Source organism: Mastigoproctus giganteus, chromosome 2 (assembly GCF_048544385.1).
Source record: "Mastigoproctus giganteus isolate SK-2022 chromosome 2, ASM4854438v1, whole genome shotgun sequence".
NCBI classification, from domain to species: domain Eukaryota; kingdom Metazoa; phylum Arthropoda; class Arachnida; order Uropygi; family Thelyphonidae; genus Mastigoproctus; species Mastigoproctus giganteus.
This window is the reverse complement of record NC_143576.1, coordinates 242,664,475-242,686,429: the sequence shown is the minus strand read 5'-3', so window position 1 is coordinate 242,686,429 and position 21,955 is coordinate 242,664,475. Positions and strand designations below refer to the sequence as shown.

General features: G+C 37.7%; 1 protein-coding gene across 1 annotated transcript; it reads left to right on the top strand.

The window, feature by feature from the left end:
- Positions 1-439: 439 nt before the first annotated feature.
- LOC150090324 (chorion peroxidase-like) lies at positions 440-20,002 on the top strand. The gene is made up of 10 exons (XM_090390268.1): positions 440-599; positions 2,318-2,447; positions 2,944-3,164; positions 5,391-5,447; positions 10,505-10,609; positions 14,922-15,089; positions 15,955-16,090; positions 16,344-16,904; positions 18,467-18,636; positions 19,896-20,002. Exons 1-10 carry the CDS (start codon positions 440-442, stop codon positions 20,000-20,002), a joined length of 1,815 nt encoding a protein of 604 aa, XP_090246394.1.
- Positions 20,003-21,955: the final 1,953 nt, after the last annotated feature.

Here is a 21,955-nt window from a genome sequence, read left to right as displayed (position 1 = left end):
TGGCATCTACTGAAGGCAGACATCAAAATAATTAATTTACTGGAGAATCTTACCATACAATTTCAGTAATTATTCACTTAGCTGCTTTTGGAATCTATTCTAGAGATGGAATTAGAATGTCCGAAAAGGAAGGATCAAATTTGAGCTAAAAAGTCAAGGCTAGGAAGGATAAGCTCACATATAGATCTGTGTAAGGTGGAGGATACTAGTGAGACTAGAATAATAATGATATTTTATATACAGAAAGTCAAATTAAAAGACAAAGATAGTTAGCACGGGTATGGCTAGATTATTTATAATAATATTAACTGAGCAATTAATAGGCAATATTCTGAACTTGTATACTTATGTGTATTTTATAGTATTCGAACAGAAGAAGATGGCTCACTCAATTATTTTTCAACTGCCCATCATAATGTATTCAATAAATAGTTTAGTAATGAGCTGCTCTAGGAGATCCCCTTTCCCTCCTTATGAATGGAAACCATGGCGATGGCGGAGATACTGGCCCTCTCATCAAGATATAGAAAATGCTTTCACAGAGTCCGTGCAGAAGATACAAGAAGCTGGAGAGCAAGAAACAAGGTTGTATAATGAAGGTAAGGGAATTAAACAATCTACTTCCGTGCATTGATCTTTCTTGATCGTAAGATATTATATTTTAATAATCAGAATAGATTATATATTTCTATAGACCTTATTTTAACTTTTTGTTGATTCTAGGGATTCTTTTCAAATTCAACATTTGTATTTAAAATGAAACAGTGCGCACAATTTCATTTCAAAGATAGTGCTTTTCAGTACCAACTAGAATTCTGAACACGCTGAGATCGAGTTGTGAATGTTTCCTAGATTCGAGGGATAATCATGCTCCCATCCCTTTCATTGATCTACGGTCATAGATCGGCGGGCTTTACACCACGCTAAACAGCTTCTGGCGTTAGTCCGGTTGATTAGAGTCTTGTGGACAGCTGCACAACCGTGGTAAACCCATATAGTGCACTGTACTGGTGCTGCATGTGTCCCAATCGCCTCACTGAGGGCCTGTGTCTGCTGTGACAACGCCGACCAACATTCCGAGCGATTCTTGTTGGCTCTCCTCTCATGATCCTTCAACATCGGAGCTTTTCCTGGTCGCTCCGTGACGGCTTCAGTACAAGTCTGTTTTCAGATTACATCACCAATCGTCGACCTAAGGATCTTTAGTGCCGTTGAAGTGTCTCCTTGACGGTCTACGAGCATATCTGTAGCGTCTGACAGGTGGTGCATAGGTAGGAAATGACAACCAACCATCTGTGGAGAGGTTATTGTTGTAGTGGGGTTTTAGGAAGATCAGTGACTAAGGCCATATAGCTCCGTGTATACTGCCTATAAATTGCGTGTATTCTGTGATCGATCTTTTGTTTGCTGGACGAAAAATCCGTTTTCCGGGAGAAAAAAGCATGCCACCCTCGCGTGTGACCGAATAACCAAGTCACGTTGTGAAAAAGACCAATAAAAATTCTTCCCCAGGTCATTGGCAGGCCTGCGTTCGAGTCCCGGTGTGGGGAGGACGGCGATTCTATCAACTGTGCTACCTACGAGCTCAACGGAGTGGTGTCCAGATATTAATGTTGGGTAGTGTATATACTGTACAATGGCACGTTTTAACCATAAATTAACACACGGCACTATTTCGCTAAAATATAATATACATTGAACTATTGAAATGCAGCATTCCAAGCTGAGCAAAAATAAGTCATCATTGTAATCTTTTCTACCAAACTAAAGCGTCACGTAGTAAGGATATATGCATGCTATTTTCATTTGTCCTCGTTTCCTTGACTTATTCATTGATTTCTTTTTAATAGTCCCTTTAACACGAGTCCGAACCGCTCATTAATGGAAGAAGCAGCAGGGAAAGAAGTTAAGACATCAGATGTGCATAGAGTGTGGAGAAAACTTCATGGATAATCTTCAGGAAGTTGATGTGATCGATTTATCTGAATCACTTGGTGAATATACACTAACTAATAAAGAACTCCTTAAATTTGAAAACCAAAGAGCAAGACAAGTTTCGAAGAGTTAAGCCGCAGTCCCAAACATTGATAGCAACTATGGATTAGTCAGAAACTTTTGTCCATTTAGAAACTGCATAAGCAATACTTTCTGGGAAAAATGAAGATACACCCAAAGCTCACTCACAACAGAAGATTCTTCACTCTCTGTGATCCACTAAGCTTACCTATATTTACATTCAGTTTTTTTTTTTACAGTTAATCTGCTATTTTCTGTTTATTTCACTTTCTATCCATTATATGTTTACTGATTTGTATAGGAAAGTTGGTGGGGCGCAATCTGACATCTGAAAGACGACACCAAGTTTTCCAAAAACAGCTTCCACGAGCGAAAATGATGGAAAACATTGGAAAGCAATTTGAAGTGGTTACCAAGATTTTGCAAGAGAGGTAGGACATAATCAGCTATTATCTCTTTTATTGAATCTTAAAACCCTATCATTAATTAAACAACACCAAATAAATCTGTAAGTAGAATCAGCCATTAGCACTGTACAACTGTACAATAAACTCATATTAAGTCTAAAAATCGTTTGTAGTTCTCTTTTTTGGCTTGCCCATGTTTAAAATTAATAAGCATCACTAATGAGGTATCTCGGTAGCACCATTTTTACTGATTAAAAATATCATATGATTTCCTACTTAACTTTTTCTTGATAACGGATTCTCAAAGTTCTATCCGAAACGTCCACAAAAATGCAATATTATTTAGTGTATATTGGGCGTGTATTTTGGCAGGAAATAGGTTTAAGTATTTTATGTAATTCTGGGACTCAATAAACAATTTAAACTGCATAAATAATGTGGAGTTCATTATTATTTTTTAAAAATTTTTTCATCATTTCATTTCCATATGTCCACTTGCCATCCTGCCTGTTAATTCTAGGTACAGCTTATCGAAGAAAGACGTAATCACCAAGCTTCCCTACGTGCCCTTAGACGGTCTCAGAATTAAAGATGTTCATCAATGCAGACTTCAGTTTATTGTTTCGTGTAATAATAGCAAATACAGAACTGCAGATGGCAGCTGTAACAACATCTACAAGCCAACGTGGGGTAGAAGCTTCACCTGCTATCGACGTTTATTGCCTGCAGATTACGCAGATGGTAAGTTAGGTTATCTTCAACTCGCTTCTAATTAATAAGAAAACAATATGAGCACCTTTATTAAGAAATGAACAGAAAATGTATTGTGCAACTGTATTATTGATTCAGTTTAAAGTGGATAATTTATTAGAAACAGCGCTTCTATTGAGAAAAATCGAATATGCGTTATTTTCCCAAGTATATTTTCGTATTTCGATGCAAGAATTAAACTGTCCACACCACGGATCCTGAAGTATGATCAGAAAGAAAATTGTCCATCTGAATTGCCTGCGTTGTTGGAGAAGTTGGTTATATCCATTAATTAACAAAACTGTACGAAGATCCTTCTGAATTTTTAGAGGAGGAAGCAGCGTATGGGCCCAGTTTGGTTGATGGACACATTGCATACTGGTGGAGATAGTGTCATAATGTAGGGAATGTTTTTTTGGGTAACATTCAGTCCCTTGATATCCACGGAACAGCTTATGGAGAATACAGTCAACTGAATCATCATGCTTTTTTCTTTTTTTTTTTTTTGCTAAAAAGGACTCGAGTGATTCTTTAATCCCCAGAAGATGACGACTTCCAGTAATATAATGTACGATATGAGAGCAATGTGTCCAAGTAACTCCAGGACATGGATGTGGCATACCAAAGTTTTTTTTGGTGACATAATCGTGAGATCTCAGCCGAAAAGGGAAATTCTGTGTTGAGAAAAGGGAGAAAATTTAGGGAGTCATCAAGGCAAGTTCATCCGCAAAATGGGCCCTTGTTTTTCTGAAATAAAGATGTGTTACTAATAAATTCTCCGACGAGTATATATATCTATAACGGGAACGACGCAATAAATAATTTCTACGCTATTTAAAATCTGCTCAAGAGAAGTAAAATTTTTGTCCAGTTGCAATACTGCTTTCGAGAAAGAAATACACTGAGTGATCACTGAATTATGACCACCTATAAGACCGTGTTGGACCACCGTTCGCGCGGATAACAGTCGCTATTCATCTACGCACTGACACTACAAGACGTCCACAAGGAATCTGCAGCCATGCTGCCTGCAAGGTTTTCCACAGTGTCGGAATAGATGACAGTTGCGTGTCCATACGCCTCACTTCCCGGTCCAAAACATTACAGGGACTTTCAGTTGGATTGAGGTCAGGATAATTTGAAGGCAAATCAAGATTGGTGATATCTTCACTGTGTTCCTCGAACCACTCGCGCAAAGTGCAAGACCGATGACAGGCGCACTATCGTCTTGGAAGAACCCGTTTCTGTCCCGAGAAAATGCATAATGGCAGGGTGCACGTGGTCTTCTAAGAGCTGCTGGTAGATCTCACAAGTGAAACGTTAGTTATATGCATCAGGGATACTAGTTCTTGCTAGCAAAATATGCCCCATATTAAGCAACCACTGCCACCTCCATGGGTAGTGGGCACCATATATGATGGGTCCATGGACTCGTGTGAAGGCGTCTGTCGGCGTGTTGCACCATGTATTTGGACTCATCCGGCCAGTACGATCGTTTCCAGTCCTCCAAGTCCAACCAGTGTGTTATTGACACCACAGCATTTCCCGTCGACGATGATCAGCGTGGAAGAGAGGGTGTCTCTTGGGTCGCCTGCTATGGAAAACCCCATACGTCTGAGTGTGCGGGGAATCGTCATTTGAGATATTGTTCTCGCATTCCGGCCATTGTATTACAATGTCAACGGTCGCACTTGAGCCAGTACAATGCGCTGCACCCTTCGCTCACCACGAAAATCCACCCTGTGTAATCCTTTACAGTTTTGTCGGTGGCGGTTGGTTTGAACCGTTCGACACCATTCTTTGTACACCTTAACTACAGTGAGCCGTGAGAAACCGGCAAGACGTGTCGTTTCCGATATGGAAAAGCCGAGATGGGGGAAACCCCTGGTGCCGTTAGACACGAACACACTATACACTATGGAAACGCCCGACTCACGAGCTCCCATAACCATGCCCTTTTGAAACTCCGTGATATCTTTACTATGTGCCATAATTAGTACTTTATCACTTTGACTTGCACGACCAAATGCAAATCATCACTGCTATAACATAGGAAGCTGTTTGACTCTTTATACTGAGAGCTATGCAACATAAGTATATTACGAATGGGGTGGTCATAATTTAATAATCACTGAGTATATTCGAACTTGCTAATAATCTTCCTATATCAAAAAATAATTATTTGGAATTGGCAACTTTTTTTATTCTTCCCATTAGGGATATCCAAAATGCGTCTTTCTATAAATGGATGCCCACTTCCTTTACCCAGAACGATATCTTCGACAATACACACAGATTCCAGTAGACCAACGGATATCATTTCCAGTATGCACATGCAGTGGGGACAGTTTCTTAGCCATGACATGAACCTCACTCCTATTAGTCGTACAAGTAAGTAACTAAAGAGAATTTCTGAAGATATTTCATAGCCTGAAGTTTGTTTTAAATGGCGTGTGGAAACTATTCCTACCGACCACTTGGGTAGTTCTGTGTTCCTTCTTATTTACAATATATGAGTGACTCCCTCTTGCAGCATATTGATCACTCAGTCCATGCTGAACCTACGAGAGTTCGTTTCTTTTCTTTTGAATTACTCTTATATTTCTTAAAGAACTGTAGATTATTCTCAGACATTTCGATGTATTTTCTGTACCACTTCTTCATTGACTGTAAAGACAGAACTGGTAAATTATGGTGACATTTTAATTATTTTTTAAGATTAATCTTATTAATTTTTTTAAAAACCAATATGGAAACATATTTATTGTTTTATTTGCTTTTAGAAATTTTTGGATAGCAATTTTTTTTTGAATTAATCATATTTTGGTAATCGTATTTTGCGTCTATGTCTTCGTAGGTATAGAAGAAAAGCCACGTAGACAGAAAATTACAGAATCTATCATTAGAATATTTCATTTGGTTATAATATTGAATCTTAATGTCAAATGATATAAAAATGTGATCAAAAATAAATAAAGGTTGAGCTTTGTTTTATTTCAAAGATTGAGTTTGGAATTATTTCAAAATTTGAAAATATCAAGTCAAGAAAATGTTTACCTCTGGTACGATTAGACCCTTGTTTCAATTCATATTCTATTAAAATACGAGGTGTAATAAAATTCTAGGGCTGGTGCTTTTGTGGTCATATACGATGAGTTTGAAAATAAACGGAAGTCGTATGTTGCAGTTCAAACTTCCTCCAACAGACTGTGATACTGAGATTTTCCAGTAGGCTGACAGATTGTAAGTAACGACCAGTTTAGTTAGTAGCGTTAACGTTTCGTGTCATGATTTTGCAATGGACAACGAACGAATACCAAATTTTGTTTTAAGCTGTGAAAATCTGCAACAGAAACGTATGAAACGTTAAAAACTGTCCATAGTGATGAAACGTTAAGTCGTCTTAGTGCGTATATGCGATTCAAAGGCGGACGTGATGTTCGCGATCGCCCAAGAAGTGGACGTCCGTCAAACTCTCGAAATGAGTACAGAGTTGCGAAAGTTCGAGAAATTGTGACAAGAGATCGTCGTTTGACAGTCAGAATGATGGCTGATGAGTTGGATATGAATAAGGAAATGATTCGTCAATTTTGCATGAATATTTATAGAAAAGGAAGGTGTGTGCCCCATGTCCTTAGGACGGAGCAAATAAACATGCGAAGACTGCATTGAGACAATCCTAATTTCCTCGACTGTATTGTTACTGGAGATGGAGATGAGTGTAGGATGATTCTGCACGACCCACAGACGAAGCTTCAGATCATGCAGTAGATTTCAAAATCATCACCAAGGCCCAAAAAATTTCGTTTACAGAGGTCCAGGATCAAGACGATGCTGATCATGTTTTTCGACAAACAGGATGTGATTCATAAGGAATTTGTAGTTGAAGAGGAGAGAGAGACAACGCTGCGTTCTACTTACTCTGCTTCAAAGACCAGTGAAGCGCAATTCTCGGGTGAGGCCGCAATTTCGAGAGAAAGGCAGCTGGTTCTTGTTGCACGACAATGTCCCCGTCCATTCCGCACTTTTGAAGATATTTCTGACGAAACATGGCATTGTACAGCTCAACCATCCACCCTAACTTTCTGATCTAGCACCAGCCGACTTCTTCCTCTTCACCAAGGTGAAAAGTGCCCACAACGGAAAGAGATTTCAGAATGTTGAGGACGTAAAGATAAATGTAACCGTCGAAGTGAACATCATCTTCGCTAACTCTTTTCAGAAACGTTTAGAACAATGTAATAAATGCATTCAATCAGGTGGTGATTACTTTGAATAACCATTCAAAACCATTTTTGTGCTCCTTCACTTAGTGTTCTTTTTATTGTACCAGTCCCGGAACTTTTCACACCTCGTAAAATTTAATAATTAACTATTATCATAAGGGAGGTGATTGGCTAATCCTTGATTCGTTTCATGCTAAGGCAAGTTAAAATCCCAAGTTAAAAAATGGTGTTTTATCATAAATCCTTTCAAGATCCTTTCAATCATATCATAAATCCTTTCAAGATTTAATTGTAGAGCTTGTAAAAGTTCTCTTTTAACGGCTGGAGGAAGCCATACTAAAATAGTTATTACAAGCCTATTTTTAATCTTTAAAATAATATCTATTCCTTATAAGTGAGAAAGTGTGAGTAGATCTTTAATCAATAAAGAATTCTTCCATATTACCTTAAGATTATAAAAAGAATTTTATAATCTTAAGGATATATTATATTTTAAGCTTTATTCTTATATAACTCGTAGCCTCTTTTAATTTAGTGAAAACATTTTTAAGACTGTTGTTGCTAATAAGTCAGGTTTACTCAATGATGCAGTCAACAATGGAATGATTGAGTGCTGCTCTGAACCAGGAAAAAGCCATCCCCAATGTGCACCCGTCTTCATTCCTAGAGATGACAGCTTTTACGGCCCATTGAATTCAACTTGTTTAAACTTCGTACGCTCCTCACTGTGTTCCTCATGTACGTTGGGTAGGTATCAACCTTAAAAGTTACTGTCAAGTAAATAAATATACAGGGGTTGGATAAAATAATGGAATTGCCTGTGATAAGAGTTACAGGTATGCACTAATATGGTGTTGGCCCTCTTTGTTTTGAAAAACAGCTTGTGGAGTAGATTAAAATAAATCATGAATTGTCTTAAGAGGAATATTGAACCATTCTTCGTGTAGGAACGTTTCAAACTCCTTGAGGGTCGAAGGTGGAGGAAATTTGCTTCTCTCTCTCTTCTCCAAATGTGCCCACATTAGCTCAGTAACGTTTATGTCTGGTGATGGTGCAGGCCCTCAAGATGCGTAGCGTCAGTTTCATGATACTTAAACTAAGATTGTTTATGTGAACGATGATTTGTCTGAAAATATGAGGTGTTTGCAATCATCAAGTGGTCCTTACAGCAGATTTTGTGGTGCATACACCAATGCATCATTCTCTTTCTAGCCGAACTCTTTTGCTAGAAACTCAATTGCTGAGACTCACATTAAGTTCTGAAGTTATTTTTGAATCGTTGTTTTATGTTTTCGGGCTGCAATAATTTTCACTGTCCGGCAGTCTCATCATGCAGCTTCGATTTTCTGCCACAGTTCGTTCTATTATTATTTTTTTTCATACTTGGTGAATGCAGACATCACTTTCGATATACGAGCGCTACTTGCGCTGGACACATTAAAGAAATCAGCAGGTTTAGTCACCGATGTCCTTGCTAAACTTGTACCAACAATGTGACCTCTTTAGTATTCAGTCAGTTGGTCATATTCTTCGTGTACATTTTTATGGCACCTCTAAATTCACAGTACTACCTACAAGAAACAAAAAAGAACTCATCATTGCATCTTCAAAAATACGTCATACAGCCGTTACAAAAACTACTACTTTCATGTCAGATGTTTCCATTACTTTGTCCACTTATGTATATACTGTATAGTGTAATATTTCAAAGAACTTGTATATCTAAATGAATATATCGGAATTTAATGTTGGGAAGCCTATACATAAGAGGGGGTATCAAAAAGTTCCTACCCTGACCAAGATAAAACATCAGCAGGAAGATGCCGCTTTTAATATAAGTCGTCTACAAGACTCTACGTATTCAATAACTAACATGTGAAATTTCATTCCTGTAGGTGATCATACACCAGAGGTGGAGTCCGGAATCTGAGGAAGGACGCTATGGTTGACAAAGTGGACTATTGAGCAGTGATCAAGTTCCTGCATTTGCAGGGCAAGAAAGCTCAGGAAATTGAAGAAGAAATGACAGCTGTGTACGGGCAGAATTGTCCATCCTATGACACTGTAAAAAAGTGGAAACGGGAGTTCCAGTGCAGCCATACAAGTGTCTTTGATGAACCAAGAGAAGGAAAACCATCAACATCCACAGATAGTGAGACGGTTGCAAAGCTTGAGAAGCTGGTGCTGAGTGACAGGTGTGTGACAATTCATTTCATCGCAAATGGAGTGGGAATTAATTATAGGTCTGGCCACAGCATTTTACATGACCAAAAAAAAAAAAAAAAAAATCTGATTCACCTGCCGTGCATTATGTCTGTTCTATGATCGATCTGCCTGTTTTTCTGGGCGAAAAACCCGATTTCCAGGAAGATACCTTGCTATCTACGCCTGAGACCGACTAACTCAGCAACGGAGTGATAAAAGCCCATTAAAGTTCCTCGCGTCATCGACGCGATTCGAACCCGGGCCTTTTCCACCCGGTGTGGGGAGGACGGCGAAGATAACACTGTGCTACTCGCGCAGACCACTTTACATGACCATCTGCACATGTCTAAGATCTCTGCACGATGGGTTCTAATATTGCTGACGCCTTTGCAGAAGCAATGTCGAATGTAATGTTCTCGTCAACTTTTGAATTTGTGTAATGCGGATGTCGAGAACTTTTTTTTTTTTGATCGGTTGGTGACAAAAGACGTTTGCTGGGTGTGAAAAGACGAATATTGGGACAGTATTATCCGGAGACTAAAGACAAAGCAGTGGAAGCACACCTAGTGGAAGCCATTAGGAATCGTGGCTTCCACTAGGAATCGTGGTTTTAGGCAAAAAGTGCGGAATTCTATGATTAAGGCATTAAACAACCGATCCATAGATGGGAGAAATGTGTTACTATACCTGGAGAGTATAGTAACAAACTTCATACCCTTTTCTTTAACTTGGAAAAGGGTTAAAGAAAAGGGTATGAAGTTTCACCTTTCTAGGGCTATTGTTTCTTAGTAAGAGTAGGAACTTTTCAATACCCCTTCATATCTAGAATTTTTAATTTTTTTACTTATATACTAAGTCTTATTAAATTTTAGAACTATTCTTTTACTTTCTCTCATTCAGGTTCCCGACAACAGATCAATCAAGTCACGCCATTTATTGACGCATCTGTAGTTTATGGAAGTTCAGATAACGAAACAAACTCATTAAGGAACAGCAGTGGAAATGGTAGGTGGACAAAAACGGACATAAATCCTATTATAGTTATGCTGTCAGCTTATTGGCAGGCTTATAACTTTACTAAATTAATAAAACTAAGCTTTGTCCTCTTGAGGCGTGTTAGCATTTGTTCATAATACGCCTATTGTCTTCCTCATGTCCATCCGTCTGTACGCATGTAACAACTCAATTCCCAGTAGCCGAATTTTCATGAAATTTTATATTTGGCCATATTAGAATGATTTGTCGAGCCATTCCAAATTTCATTAAAATCGGACAAATAGAAATCCAATTGTTATTTCTTTGTCCATCAGGCCGTATATAATAGCTCGTTTCCCAGTGAATGGATGGAATTTTATATTTCGCTCTGTTAGAACGATTTGTAGAGAATTCCCAAATTTCATTAAAATCGGGGCAATATAAATCCAGCAAGTAATTATTTTTTTCATACACCTTATATTGGTTTTTCATCAACCGTATATTCAGCGGCGCGTTATCCTATGGGCAAAAAGGGCAATTGCCTGGGGCCCCCATCAAAGGGGGCCCCAAAGTCCCCAAATCAATATTCTATAAACTGATTTTTCTAGTAAAAAAAAATCGGGAATTAAATTTCGGTCCCATATCTGGGGACCCAAGATTGCAGGTGCGACGCCGGCATATGGCAGCATATGAAATATAAACAACTTATTTAATAAATAAGAGAAAATTCGAGGTAGGTATTAATACTAGTATTTTGTTTGTTTTGTTGTTAAAATATTTATTTTATATTTTATACTAATTCTAACACATGATTTGGCACGGGCTCTTTTCCGCGATAATGTACAATTAATTTAAACAAATTGGGGTTGAATACTGGATTTCTATTTTACATTGTACATTCAAATATTATTTTACTAAATTATGAAAAACGATTAGATGAATAAAGTAAAAAATAATAAATTATACAATATACGAATATAAAATTTTTTTATATAATTTTAGAATTATTTTTATTAAAAATAATATTTTAGGGCGATGAAAAGAACGTACGAATCTGGGTTTCAAAAAAGAAAAAAGCAGAAAATTAGAGGCGGAATTAAAAAAGAAATAAACCTCATTACAGGATTTTGTAGCAATAAAAAATCGAGAAGATGACATCAGCAAAACAGAATAAAATAGGATAGAAAATGAACCTTCCAACTCTAAACTATCAGCCGGCGTTATTATTGATCAAATTGAAACCAATACCAACAACGCAACTGTTTACAATATCAATGATAATAATGATAAAAATACGAAAGCAAAACATACAAATAATATCAAACATAAAACATACACTAAAGATATTGCTTTATGGCCAAACCCCATCACAAATGATTTTATTGAGTTTTGCCTTCGCGAAAAACCGCAAAATTTTGGAAACATTAAAAGTTCAAATCGAAATTTTAATCGAAACTTATGGTAAATGTGGTAAAGAAGAGTGAAGATTAAGAGCCGTAGTAAAACCGCATTTTATGTCCCTTGTGTCATAGCCTAAATTCAGTGGGAAATTTAGAAGGTTGTCCAAAAGCACTCCATTTCTTCGATTTTATTCAAAATTTATTTGTATTTTTCTCTTCTTCCACAAAGAGATTAGATTGGATATTTTAATGAAAGCGACTACAAAAATAAATGTAACATTAAAAGAAATTTGTTCTACAAGATGGTCCTCAAGAGCAGATGCAATTTTAGCTATTAAGATGAATTTTTTGGCCATAAAAGAATCTTTATTTAAAATTTTTGAAGATTGTATTGTAATGAAAAATCTGTAACAAAATTAGAAGCAAAAAAAGCTATGTGAAAACTTTGAAGATTTTGAAACAACGTTTTTACTTTTCATATGGAATGTAATTCTACAAAGATTGAATGCAACTAGTAAAAGTCTTCAACATAAAAATTCTGATTTACACAATGCCATAAATCTTTTAAAATCGTTATCTTTGTACATATCAGAAGACATTCGAAACCACAATGCATTTTTTGATACTATAGAGTCAGAATGTTTTGCATTAACAAACAATACAGTCAGACAAAGGGAGAAAACGCAAAAGAAAATTACATTTTGATGAGAAAAGGGATGGAGATGAGGATGTGCAATTGGCAGGCAAACAACGATTTATATTATTATTCTAATTCTCGTTTAATTAATCTAGTTAATTATTTAATGCAATAAAAGTACTTAAATACTAATTGAGTTCATTTATGACTTTTTTCTTGTGGATTATACTTAATCTATATATAAAAGTTCTTTATAAATATCATACATGTAATTTTGTTTTATTTTTAATAAAATTATATCTACAATTATTATTATTTTTCTTTTTGCATGGGTAAGAGTATACTGGAGGCGTGGGATTTCCCCCCGAAGAAAAATTCAACACTATACATGGGGCCCCCAAATTCAAATTTGCCCGGGGCCCCATGAAGCCATAACGCGCCGCTGCGTAGCTGAAGCACTGGATGTTAAGTTTGTTGTCATGCGCTGGTTGGAGAAATTAATAGCCAATGTGGCCGATGTGCAGGAAACGTAATTGTACTTTCTCTTTTTTTTGTTATAAATCATGAATTGTTCCTTACGCGACTGAAACGTAATACATTGAGTACATTAACTAACTTGTTTTGATCTAATTCTATTATCTGTCACGATCAAATAGAGTACCATGACTTTATTTTTCTATCTACGAGTAAAATAGTTAATAGTTCTGTTGATTTTTCTCAACTTCTGGCTGATTATGGCATCGAAGTACCTCAATCCAAAATGCATTTCAATCTGTTTTACTAATCAAACTTTTTATATTTTAATCATCCGTTCAAGTACGTCAGATTCATGAACCAATATAGTGTTGATACATTTAATTACGTGATTCACTGGCCCTGACATACACTGCCCTACCATTAATATCCGGACACCCCTCCATGGATGGGGAAACAGGTCCTATGCATGCAACACGTCACAGAACCTGCTATAAATGGGCACACTGGGCTTCGAACAGACAATTGCAAAAGTGGTCATGCAAGATGACACATACAACAGAATTACTTCAACAGTTCAACAGAATTGGTCACCTCAACAAATGCTAGACGCCGATTAACATGGTGTATGGATCGCGAATCCTGGGCTGTAGAGCAGTGGAAAACAGTCCTACGGACAGACGAGTCGAGGTTCGCGCTCTACTAGTCTGATGGCCGTTCCTCAGTGTGGGGAATGCCAGGGGAACAGTTCCTTTCTGATTGTATCCTCCCAACAATGAAGTTTGGTGGAGACAGTGTCATGGTATGGGGCTCCTTTCATGGTTTGGCTTGGGCCCATTAGCCGTTATCGACAAAACCGTGAATTCTGTGCAATACCAGGACAGTCTAGACAATTATGTACTTCCAACATTATGGCAATACTTCGGGGAAGGCCCATACCTGTATCAGCAAAACAACGCGCCATACCACACTGCTCGGGTCGTAACGAAGTGGTTTGAGGACATTGGGTGTGGAAAAGTTGGATTGGCCAGCCCAGAGTCTTGTTCTGAACATTATCGAGCATCTTTTGGATGTATTGATTCGTCGGGTACGTGCACGTCGAGATCGCCCAAAGAACCAGGCCGGACTGGTGGCTGCGTTTAAAGGCCGAGTGGAGGAACATATCACCTGACATTTATAAAATGCTGGTTGAGAGAATGCCCCGAAGATTGAAGGCCATCATAATAAAAGCAAAAGATTTCAGCACAAAATATTAAACGACAGAATAAAAGCTCTATTTTGGTCTAAAGGCAGGTGTAAACTATAACTTTTGCTGCTGTGTTCATCCTATTTTCTTTTTTACTACGGAATTCAGTAAATACAGGATGTGTCTTAGGTTATAATTATTATTTATATCTTCTAATATCTGTTATAATATAATCTATCTTCTTTACTAACTGGATTAATTCAATATTTTTTTATTCAGTCATTGTACCTAAACTGACTTTTTGTATAAACATTGTACATAAATGCTCTGAATGGATCGGGGAGCCTAGAACGATGTTCCGGTCCTATTAGGCGCAATACTAATACAATGTACATGCTTGTTTGTTTAAAAATATTTTATGAATGAGCGCCCCATTTCATAAAACTTTCCCATTTCGACCGCTGCTGTACATACATGCATATGTCAGGGGCTCTGCCTCTATTGCGTGTTTTATTGAATAAATACTAAATACGAAATTGATTAATTTAGCAACCATTGTTTCAACAGGAGTGGGTTGCCGAGAAAAAAATAAAACTGAAATAGGAATTCAGCTTAAATTTTTCCCATTTTGTGAATTCACTTTAGTTAGTGAAGTAACACTGAGCGTATCATGTTTCGTACAGATTAACTATCCTTCTTCAGGAACCCTGCTCGTTACAGAGGGCGCTGCTGGTGATCTGTTACCATTAAGTGAGGAACCAGAGGGGGATGCCTGTAGTATACCAGAAGAGAACCAATTCTGCTTTAGGGCAGGTAAGTGCTTCTCTCAAAATATTTATTTGTTTTGTCAAAATATGAAAATATTATATTTACACCTCAGAGCCTTAGTTGCTTCGGCGCTTGGCACACCAAAACTAACAACTACTGTATATTGCATTATTAAAGTTAACCCAGCAAAGAAATTCTTTGCACGTTTTGTATATTTATGTTTCCAGAGTAATTAGTTCAGGCAATTTCGCTAAAGTTCATTATCAAACTGAATTGTGAAAAATATAAGTAGTTTTTAAATACGAGGGTTGAGCATAAAGTAGTGGCTACCCCTTCCTGTACAGAGCAAGGCTATAAGTGAATCAGTGCACATAGCACGCTGTTAATGGATGAGATCATATTTTCCGTCTCACGAACACATTAATAAGGGTTTTTATCACATAATCATGCGAGTTATTGAAGTTAATTATTTAACTTCAGTAACTCGAAGGATGATCATGAGGCGCGGTGGCAAATACAAGCGCATCTATCATACTCCCCAGACATGAATTCTTGTGATTTTTATCTCATACCAAAGATTTTACCTCCGAATTTGGCAGTTTCGCTGAGTAGAGGACATCCTGCACGCTATCGGGCAATCCCTTGCGTACATTAAGTATCAACAGTCCACTGATGGCATCCTTGGCCTTCCACTAGTATATAAATGCTCTGAAAACATGGATAGAGACTATATTAAAGATCTGTAATACTGTTTCGTGTGGTTAAATGAAGTTAAAAATGATTTCTCGCCACGTTTCCACTACTTTTTACTCAACCCTCGTAAAATCCTTTATTTAAATATATATAAGAAGATTTTTCTGTTCATAAAATCGCCATATTAAAAGAAATTTTGCCACGATGTCATCTTCAGGTGATACAAGAGTTAATCAACAACCTGCTTTGACTTCCCTGCACACATTATTCATGAGGCATCATAACAAGCTGGCTATGAGGTTAAAGGAACTGAATTCTCAATGGGACGATGAAAAGATCTTTCAAGAGGTCAGGTAATTATCCTCTATTATTCCCGTCTTGCTGCATAAACAATAACCGTTTCAAATTATAAAACACGAAGTGGCAGACTATCAAGAAAGAGTCGATGAAACTTCATCAGCTATTTACAACTTTATTTCCCAAAAAAGAGAAATATTTAGTTATTAAGCAGATAAAACAATGAATACATTTTAAGAATATTTATTAAATAATGTTATGTTTAATGAATTTAATTATTTTGAAATAATAAACGTTATTTTCTTTCAGACGAATTGTGGGAGCTCATATGCAAATGATTACCTACAGTGAATTTCTTCCTAATGTAATTGGATTCCATAACATGCAGTACTTTTATCTGCGAGTTCGGCCTTATGGTCGCACAAGGTACAAGAGGAACATCAATCCCAACCTTCATACTGAGTTCTCTACTGCTGCATACAGATTTGGACATTCGTTGATCACTAAAAACTTCTCTGAAATATTAGACACGAAGGAAGAAATCAATCATCGTCTTCGAGATGTCTACTTTTACCCATTTGACCTTTACAATCGAAGTATTGACAGCTTCGTGAGGGGTCTAGCAAAGCACAAGGCTGAGAAGTTCGACAGTAACATGATTCTCGACGTGACTGGTTATCTCTACCAAGATCAGGATTCACAAAGCGGCCTGGATCTGGCATCCTTTAATATTCAGAGGGGAAGAGATCATGGTCTTCGTCCTTATGTAAACTACGTTTATTTCTGTAGTGGGAGGAGGATAGTTGATTTCTGGGATCTCTATGACCTCATGCCTCACAATAAAGTTAAGCTTCTCTCTAAAGTTTATCGGTGAGTGAAAAGAGTCATCCGACAACATATTGAATTAAATGCACTGCGTTTAGCTTTACATTAGCAACACCCCCTAATGTAGGAATGGGCTGATATCAGACGGTGGTGAGGGATCAAAGTTAGGAACGGCTGTTATAAGTTTATAGTTCGCGCACGTAGCGATCAGTTTTTGACTGGCTGCGAGAAAGAATAGGTCGGCGTCGAGATCTTTCTAACTTCGGACGTGGAATGATTGTTGGGGCAAGACGGTGCAGGTGTCAGTATCTCGACAAGAGCCAACATGATTAGGTATTCCCGTTCCAGTGTCACGAATCTACCGTGACTGGCTGGTCAGCGGTCGAACAACCAGTCAGTCAAAGGTCACACATGGTATAGTCACGTGTGGTCAACGGACGTGCTGAGCGTCTTGTATCTCGTCTCTTAACACAGCAGCGACGCAGCACAGTGACCCAACTAACCACCCAGTACAAGGTAGGAATAGCAATACACATGGATTATGCACTGAACATTAACTCGTACAGGCTATGGCAGTCGACAGCAGTCTCGGGAACCCAGGTTTACTGCAAGACACAAGAAACTGCACCTTGCATGGGCACGTCAGCACCAAAACTGGACGACTCACATGTGAAATCCGTTGTCTGATCTGATGAATCCAATTTCCAACTCTATAATGCTGATGGTGGTATCAGCATTTGGAGAAACTAACATGAGGCCATAGCACCTGGATGCACTGTTGATATTTGGTACGCTGGACACGATGGAATTATGATTTTTGTGGCATACTCTGGGTCCTTTGATCACGAATCGTAACAAAGTGATCAAAGGAATCGTAACCGTCCATCGTGATCGATCGTGACCGTCCATGTACACCCCTTCATGTTGGCAATGCATCCAGACAATTCCGGCGTATATCAACAAGACAATGTGCCATGCTACAGGGCCCGACAGGATGCTAACTGGTTTCAAGAACATGACAATAAATCATCCATCCTCCCGAGGCCGCCCAACTCATCGATCTCAACCCAACTGAGCACGTTTGGACATACTGGAAAAGACTATTCGATGCCACGACTATCCATCTGACAATGTGCTGACATTACTGGAGACACTGTGCAACGCATGGATAGCACTACCATAGAACACCCTGTAACACCTTGTGAAGTACATGTCAAGACTTTGTGCAGTATTACGGGCAAAAATGTGGCCCACCTAGGTATTAGGTAGATGTTGCTAATGCAAAGACAACTCAGCGTATTTTTTATTACAAATAGGCCCTACTCTATAGCAGTGCTCTGTCAATAACATCTGTCCACTCCTCCCAAGTGAGGAGTGGCCAGATGTTGAAAATTTTTATGAATATGTAATCGATTAGCTTTTATATGGTAGACTGTTATAGACAGTAGATCTTAGTGTTTGTTTAGTGTTATTTACACCAGCTTAAACAACAAAAAAATGTGACGCATCTGTCTTTCTGATAGGGTATATTTTAGCCCTGCACGCTTTGTAGAGAGAGAATGAATGAATGAACTCATATAAGATTTTAACATTATTACTGTTTACAGGGATGTCGAAGACATTGACCTTTTCACTGGAGGAACATCCGAAACTCCGCTTCGTAATGCTGTCTTGGGTCCCACGTTTGCGTGCATCGTAGGCATTCAGTTTTATAACTTGAAATATGGAGACCGATATTATTTCGAACATGATTATGAAACGGGATCCTTCACTTCAGGTAAGTCATTCAACGAAAGCAGGTTTTATTGTTTAGCATTTACGAATTCGTTCTTTACCGCTATCAGATTGGTAGACCATGCACCGTGACTCGACTCCAAAGCACACAATTTCTTTGCTCCACGGTCCAAGAACGGTGGGCCTTACACCAGGTTACACGGCGTTTGGCATTAGTCGGGGTAATTAGTGGCTTTGGATGGCTGTACACCCGTGGTAACCGATATCATGCACGTGCTGCGCACGGTACTGAAGTTGACAGTATATACAACGAGCCTTCGTTGGTAGGATCGCTGTCCTTCCCATACTGGGTGGAAAAGACCTGAGTTTGAGTCCCGTTGATGACGTGAGGAATTTTCATGGGTCTTTTTCACAACGTGACTCAGCTAGTCGTTCTCAGGCGAGGGTACCATGGCTTTTTCTCCCGGAAACTCGGGATTTTCGTCCAACAAACGCAAAATCGACCTGAAAACACACGCAATTTACAGACAATATATACGGATCAATATGGACTTAGTCACTGATACTCCTAAAACCCTATACAAGAACAAAACGCCTTTATTAGTTTTCCAACAAGTAAATGTTATTTGTAAATATGCAGGTGCCCGGAATTTAATGGTAAGCACTGTATTTTTCGAGTTTGTGCTTGCCCATAGTATCTTATTTAGTACCACATTGAGGATTTTGGAGAGGATGGAATCAGCAGAATGACAGTTAGATGATAGAGTCCTTGCAATGATTTAGAGTATTTTCTATTTGGAATTTTATTTGTTTGGAAAATATTTAGTTTTAGACATAACCTTAGTATCACGTACTTTACTTCTTAGATGTGAAGTCAATAGTCCATCTGTACCTTCTTCAAAAATAATTAAGAATAAGTTTAATAAGAAAGGACATTTAAATCATCTTTTAATTATAATTTAAAACTTTAACTGATTTAGTTCCGTTTTTCTTTCTCACCTTTTCTGTTCCAGACACGAACATGTCCACAGTAGGTCCTTAACCATAAAAATAAGGTTAAGGACCCACAAAGAATGTATCGAAGAATACCAAATGTCTGAAGAGATCTTAAGGTACTAAAGATTGGGTATCAGTAGTCAATGACACGTGATCATATTCCATTGATCAATAATCGTATAATGTTCATAATAAAAGTTCAAACTGCAATTTCGAATAATATCAATGGTTATCAAAGTTGAAGAAATTCATGAAACATGTGGTAGAGGCTAATTATATTTTCTTTGTGTTTTATTTTTATTGCAGTTCAGTTAGAGGAAATCAGGAAAATTTTACTTTCCAGGATTATATGCGACAACACAAATATTACGAGCATTCAGCGTTTTGCCATGGAAGTTACTTCCATCAGGTAGATATTTTTATATTTAAAATTCATTTTTATTCTAATTTTATTTGCGCAATAATGTCCAAAATATAATAAAGAAACAAATATAATTTTTTAAGCAGCTTGTAACCACGCAATATTTTTCTGTAATTGGGTATTATTAACATTCATTTTTCCAGCACAAATACGTTGCCAAGATTGGTAAACTACCATTAGACATCGCAGGAGATTTTTTAATCAATTTTCTGCACGCCTACGTAAGGGGTGAAAGATTTTTGGATAACAATATTTACAAGAACATTTTTTTCCTAAAAATCCGAATATTATCATAACTATCAATCTTTTTCCCCCCCAGAAATCCTGTTTTATCATGCAGCTCACTCCCGGAAATCAACCTCAGTGCGTGGAAAGAATAGTTTTCAAAAGAAATTATTTTTGGATCTTGAAGAAAGCTGGAACCTTTGATGACGAAGGCTGCTTCGAAGATTATTTTTCTCTGATGAATTTGGAGAAAATAAGTGTGATCATGTGAAAACCGAATCTGTAAAATAAATAAAATTGCTAACATTATAGGTGGAGAAATGTCATTAATTTACACTTTCTATCGTGCAAAAACATTCTGATTTTTAAGTTAGTTTAGTTATTTATTATGGTGTTTATTTATAAAAAAAAAGCCATACTGTTTTTATTTTTTGCTAGAAATTTCAATACTTTGGTCTGTTGTGCATCAATTCGATGTACGTGGCAGTTGGGTGCGTTTCAACTGGCGTGTGCGTTAAGCACCAAAGCAACTAAGGCTATAAGGTATCAGTATATTCTGTTTGTAAGTTGCATGTATTCAGTGGTCGATTTGTCTGTTTGCTGGACGATCACCCGAATTTCCAGGGAAAAAAAGCCAAGCAATTCTTCTCTGAGACCGATTAACTCAACCACCCTGCGAAAGAAGACCATAAAAATACCTCAGTCACTGACGGGATTCGAACCCACTCGGGTATTTTCGACCCGGATGGGGTCGAAAATACCCGAGTGGGTTCGAATTTTCTTGTTGTAAAACTCTTGGCCATTAGCAGTGAAAGATCGTGTTATTCAACAGCAATAAAGATTTATTAATCATTACGCTCCGAATTGGTAAAATGCTCAAGCTGATATGACTTAACTCATGTTTCGCAATCAACTTCTAGCAGCATTTAAAAATGCCTTACATGAATTTCACAATGAATTTCTGCCTAGTAGGTCTACTACCACAAACTTATTAACTCATGACACTGAGCTTAAAACTCCTGAACGCCAATAAAAAGATGGATGAGATATTCGTCATTGTAACTCTAATCAGCACATATGACTACACTGGAAATTCGGTCTGTGCGCTAGATTGGTTAAAAATCTACTACAGTTTTCATTTCTGGATGTTTTTTCCCAATCACCATCAGGAGAGCCATTTCTCAATTTAGTGCCTAGAAACTGCATGTGCTCTGTGGTCGATTTTCTATTTGAGGACGAAAAACACGAGTTTCCGGGAGAAAAAACCATGCTACCCTCGCCTGAGACCGATCCATAAAAATTCCTCACGTCATCAACTCAAGTCTTTTCCAGCTGGTGTGTGGAGAACGGTGATTCTACCAACTGTGCTACCCACGAGGACGTTCCTTGTGTCTAGAAGTTATTGAAAGCATACACGCTGCATAGAAAAACCTAACAGAAAGGCTGAAATTAATTGAATGCCACGTGTATCTTTTTTCAAACCCTTAACCAAAACCCCCCAATAAGAGGTCTATAACTAATACAGATATCGTGTTTTTTTTGTATGTGCAAATGCTTATCCTGTTATTTAGGTAAAGGTTACTACCATTTTAAATAATGGTATCCATTAAGATGATGATATACAGATTACAAAAGTGCTTGTTATTAAAGCTGTAAGGACATTTGGAGAAATTGCAACTTCTCTTTAATTCAGATCTGAAATTTAGAAATGGAATCAGCT

Bases quoted from the DNA above. Each gene is read 5' to 3' on its own strand.
- LOC150090324 (XM_090390268.1), top strand. From the start codon at position 440: ATGAGCTGCTCTAGGAGATCCCCTTTCCCTCCTTATGAATGGAAACCA. The intron at 5,448-10,504 runs TATCTTCGACAA...TCTCTCATTCAG, and splicing joins ACTTCCTTTACCCAGAACGA to GTTCCCGACAACAGATCAAT. The intron at 10,610-14,921 runs GTAGGTGGACAA...AATTCACTTTAG, and splicing joins AAGGAACAGCAGTGGAAATG to TTAGTGAAGTAACACTGAGC.